This window comes from Hevea brasiliensis, chromosome 16 (genome assembly GCF_030052815.1).
Source record: "Hevea brasiliensis isolate MT/VB/25A 57/8 chromosome 16, ASM3005281v1, whole genome shotgun sequence".
NCBI classification, from domain to species: domain Eukaryota; kingdom Viridiplantae; phylum Streptophyta; class Magnoliopsida; order Malpighiales; family Euphorbiaceae; genus Hevea; species Hevea brasiliensis.
In genome coordinates, this window is record NC_079508.1 from 53,223,618 (window position 1) to 53,228,330 (window position 4,713).

The 4,713-nt window shown below is 36.4% G+C and overlaps 1 protein-coding gene across 2 annotated transcripts; it reads left to right on the plus strand.

Moving 5' to 3' along the window:
• Nucleotides 1–1,668: 1,668 nt before the first annotated feature.
• Nucleotides 1,669–4,178, plus strand: LOC110672247 (F-box protein FBW2). 2 transcript variants are annotated; one of them, XM_021834969.2, is made up of 3 exons: nt 1,671–1,930; nt 2,685–3,001; nt 3,393–4,178. In XM_021834969.2, the coding sequence occupies exons 2-3, from the start codon at nt 2,694–2,696 to the stop codon at nt 4,045–4,047; spliced, it is 963 nt and encodes a 320-aa protein (XP_021690661.2). In that variant the 5' UTR covers nt 1,671–1,930; nt 2,685–2,693; the 3' UTR covers nt 4,048–4,178. The 2 variants fall into 2 exon arrangements, with proteins under 2 accessions (XP_057993799.1, XP_021690661.2); XM_058137816.1 differs by having other exon boundaries at nt 1,669–3,001.
• Nucleotides 4,179–4,713: the final 535 nt, after the last annotated feature.

Here is a 4,713-nt window from a genome sequence, read left to right on the forward strand (position 1 = left end):
TGATTTTAATTTAATTTTTAATAAACAAATAAAATAAATTTAATTTGATATGATTTTAATTTTTGTTCATTCAATTAAAAAAATCTCAAAGCACTTATACGATACACTTTAATTTTAGGGTTTATTTTATTGGGACAAAATTTCAAATTTTTATGAAGTGTTGAAATTTTAGTTGATTATATGTCTTGATTTTTCAAAAAATTAATGCTTTTGCTTTCTTAATCGTACAAAAATAATTTGCTTAATCTAATGCAATTAATTTTTTTTTTTTTTGGAAATAAAAATCACTTCTTATGAAGAACAACTCATTAACATTATTTGTGTTTCGTACTAAAAATAAAAGAAATATTTGCAATAATTACGATTTGGACTGGCGGACGATGAAGTATTACAGCGAAAAGGAGACTGATCCAACGATAAATATGGTTTGATTTTTTTAAAAAATTTCAAGCTTGTGGCCCTGTCAAGAAAAGGATAAAAAACAAGTAGAATATAAGGGCCAACCACCACTATGAGAATGTCAGCTTTTACTCTCGATCTGAAAAACTACTCCTCGCTCCTTAGCCTCTCAGTCTTCTGACTCTCTGCCCCACTCTCCACTCCCATTCATCTCCAGTTTCTGACTGTACAATTTACCTTCTAGTATTCAATTACCCATTCTTACCTGTTCATACACCTCTCTCTCTCTCTCTCTCTCTAGTTATAAAAATCAAAATCAAAATAATAAAATGGAGAAGAACTGTCTCTCAGCTAATCCTCATGACTAATAAATTACTATAACAATAATGATTTGCAGAATGATTAATCTTTTATCGTAGACGTAGGCACCAATAACTTTCAGGATGAGATCAAATTCCATTAGCTGTCTACGTGGCATAGATGTTGACGTAAGAGACGATTGAAGCCTTATGGTCCCAACTACCATCAAATCAAATCCAAGAAAACACACAACACAAGTACTTGAAAGACGAAAATGTATAGTAGCCGATTCTACTAATCTTAACGCTGCCCACCAGGATAGATACCGTATGGTTGGGGTGGTATTAGTGTATGAGTGTAGGGTGCAAATCATGCCCTGCATCTAATAGTCATTGACCTTCCCTCCTGGTTTTCCACCTCAGTCATGAATCCTGATTCTGAGCTCAAATCTTGCCAATGGCAATTCAATTGGCAAGTCGGATTACGCAGGTCGCATTGGAACCTGAAATTCGTTTTTTTTTTTCTTTTTCTTTTTCACTGCTAATAAAAACCCAAGTCCAAATATCTCATGGTCTTGGGCCTACGCTCCCTGGATTGCTCCTTCCTGTCGGTGCACCTCTCTCGGAGGCCCATTTGAAATTTGTAACCATCGACGTCTAAAAAATGTGCACAAAAATCAAGCGGCTCAAGTCTTTTTCAAAGTTCAAACTTATCTTTCATAGGGGAAATAAATATGCCAAACTAACGTTTATTAAAGCTGTCATTACGAGCTTGACACTTGTAAATCCCAAGGATAAATTACGACTTTCTTCACAGAATTTAAAATAAAAGAATTAACTTATAATTATTTATAAAGATTAAGACAAAATCGTAAGTTATCCAAACAAAGAAGCCATCCACTTTCTGTAAAAAAATTCCTTTTCGATTGTGAGTATTTAACTCGTACATCTACACGTCAACTTTCGCTTTTTCACTCCTCTTTGTTTTTACCCTTGGGTTCTTGTTCTGTTTCGCATTGATGCAGTTTAGTTGAGTTGGTAGATGGGGCACTGCTAATTTTGTAGCTCTCTCTCTCTCTTTTTACCTCTCGCCCTCACCTCCTTCTCTGTCTCTGTTTCTTCTTTTTCCCCTACGTTTGTGGCGGATAAACCGGTGACTCGGTTTCTGAATCCAAATCCCAAAGAAACAAAGAAAGCTTCTAAGAGGGAAAAATAGCTCCTTTTTCTTCCAGGTGTATATGCAAAATATATGGAGTTTTATTATTACTTTCTCTCTTTCTTTCCCTGTCCTCTGCTTACCCAGAAAACACTTTTCCTTTTCTCTTGCTTCTCATTCTTGCAGAGTTTTAGCTTAATCTAACCATCACCTCATACCCTTTGTAATATACATGCAAATGATATTTCTAAGCAGTTTTCTTGTGTGCGTTTAGCGTCATGGATCTGTAAAGCTAATCAGCATATCTTTTATTTGTGATTTGATTTTAGTTTATTTCTTGATTTTCTTGTTCAGATCGATTATTTTGAGTCATTTCTTTCATTTTATCCAGATTTTGGTTCGAGCTTTGTTGTTATTGAAAATTTTTAAATTTTTTTGGGTCTTCATTTCTTCATTTGGTTTGCTGATGTCGAATGCTTAATTAAGCTTTGTTCTTTTTTCTCATTTTTGGTAATTTAGTGCACCTATCTCTTATCTGATCTCTATCTGTTGCTTGTACTCTGTCTACCTACTTCTATCATTGTCATTTTTCTTTTTCTTTTCTTTTGATAATCAAAAGATATTCTTATTGCCTGAAAGTAATCTTGCGTGCATCTCAGATCTTTTGCTTTTTTATTTTGTTTTTGGATTTTTAAATTCTGCACATTTTCGTTCAATTTCTCTTGTAGGATTGACCCTTTCTGATGATATCCATAAATGAGATTCATGCTTAAGCAGTTCTATTTTTGGATTTCCCCTTCTTTAAATTTCTGTTCTTTAATTATTTACAGGCAGAATATATGGCCGATGGGAGTGAGTATCGCTGTTGGGATGAGCTGATACCAGATGCCCTTGGGCTAATCTTTAGAAATCTTTCCCTACAAGAGATACTGACAGTGGTCCCAAGGGTTTGCAAATCATGGGGCAGAGCAGTTTCGGGGCCATATTGTTGGCAAGAGATAGACATTGAGGAATGGAGTAAAAGGCGCCAGCCTCACCACCTTGATCGCATGCTTCGAATGTTGATCACTAGAAGCTGTGGATCCCTACGCAAGCTTTGTGTCACTGGAATTTCCAATGACACCATTTTCTCGTTTCTCCTTGAGCAGTAAGCTGAACTAGACTTGTTTCATCAAACTTCAACTTTCAATTGCTAAGCTTATTATGAAACCTTGTAATCTGCTCACAGGTTGTAGTTTAGACTTTAGCAGCAGCACAGATAGCCTAATAGTTCATCTTGATTGTCTCTTTATTCCTTGTCCATTTAGGATTTTGTCATTGCAGATGAAAATTCATGTCTGTTTTTGATTCTCATTTGTTTGTTGTTATGCTTGCAATGCTCAGTGAATTTTATTGTAGCATTCTTCATTGTAATTGCAATCTCTAGATAAGAAAAAGGAGCTGGCTTTGTAGCATCATTAGGCTTTGTGACTTGAATGGTAACATTCTCTAAGAAGACACCTGGTGACTTGGGTGTTTTTTCTTATTGGTTTTGCAAGTGCTGGATCCCTTCAGACTTTGAGGATGCCAAGAAGCGAAATAAGTGATTCAATTGTTGAACAGATTGCTGGAAGACTTTCAACAATCACTTTCTTGGATGTGAGCTATTGCAATAAAATTGGTGCTCGAGCTTTAGAGGCTATTGGAAAGCATTGTAAATTGCTTCTGGTGCTGTGCCGGAACATGGAGCTATCATCTTCAGCAGACCAGCTCCCACTAGATGATGAGGCTCATGCCATTGCTGCTACGATGCCTAAGCTGAAGCATCTAGAAATTGCCTACCATCTCCTCATCAGCACAGAAAGCGTATTGAAGATCCTTTCAAGCTGCCCTGAGCTTGAGTTCATGAATTTGACAGGATGCTGGGATGTGAAACTTGATGGTAACTTCCTCAAGGAGAAGTTCCCAAAAGTGAGAGTACTGGGGCCTCATCTACTAGAGTATTACGATATGAATGACTGGGGAGATTATTGCTCTGAATATTCAGATGACTACTTTGCTTGGGATATCTTTTCTGTTGACATGGGAGATTATGATGATGATGATAGTTTCGATGAAATGTGGGATGATGAGCAAAGGCTGGAAGAGCTTGAGCTCAGGTTCTATGAAGGAATTGAGGATGCTGGATTATATGGTTGGCCTCCATCTCCATAGCTTCTGTTTCCTGTTTTTTCTTTCGTTAACTTTTCTATTTTTAGCACTAAATGCTTCAACCTGGTATTTCCTTTATGCTCTATGATTTATATATATGTTTCAATAGGAATGAAGTTGTATGCTTTGTGTCACTCCCTTGTTACCTAAATTCTCTTGAATAAAATGTGCGCCATGGCTTGCAGCTTGCAACTTGCAACTTGCAGGCAAAGCAAATACAGAGCAGATGGTCCTTGATCTAGTTGAATGGACATTGAGGCCTAAAAGTAGAGGCCAGAGGGTGAAAATTTGGTAGGCATCTTTTCGAGGTATTAGTCTTGTGGTAAAGGTTAACCCATTTGATATTTTAGGACTGAATAATTGGCCCACAGAGATATTTTCAGAGGGTAATTATTGGTCCATACATTGATGATTTGTCCCCAGGTTGCTTGCCATTAAGCAAACAACTTTAAACCCAACCATTCAATTCTAACGTTGTCATTTCCTATTGCATAAGATTGATGAATGGTGTATTGATTATTAAGCTTTCCTTTTTACAATCACTCCATGATAAAGGAGCAAGCTAAGGCTTTTTGACTTCATAAGTTGGGCTCTTTAATTAGTTTCATTGATTAATGTATGGACACTTGGAGTCTCTTCTGTGTTATGTAGACATTTTTATATGCATGA

Bases quoted from the DNA above. Each gene is read 5' to 3' on its own strand.
- LOC110672247 (XM_058137816.1), top strand. From the start codon at position 2,694: ATGGCCGATGGGAGTGAGTATCGCTGTTGGGATGAGCTGATACCAGAT. The intron at 3,002-3,392 runs GTAAGCTGAACT...TGGTTTTGCAAG, and splicing joins TTCTCGTTTCTCCTTGAGCA to TGCTGGATCCCTTCAGACTT.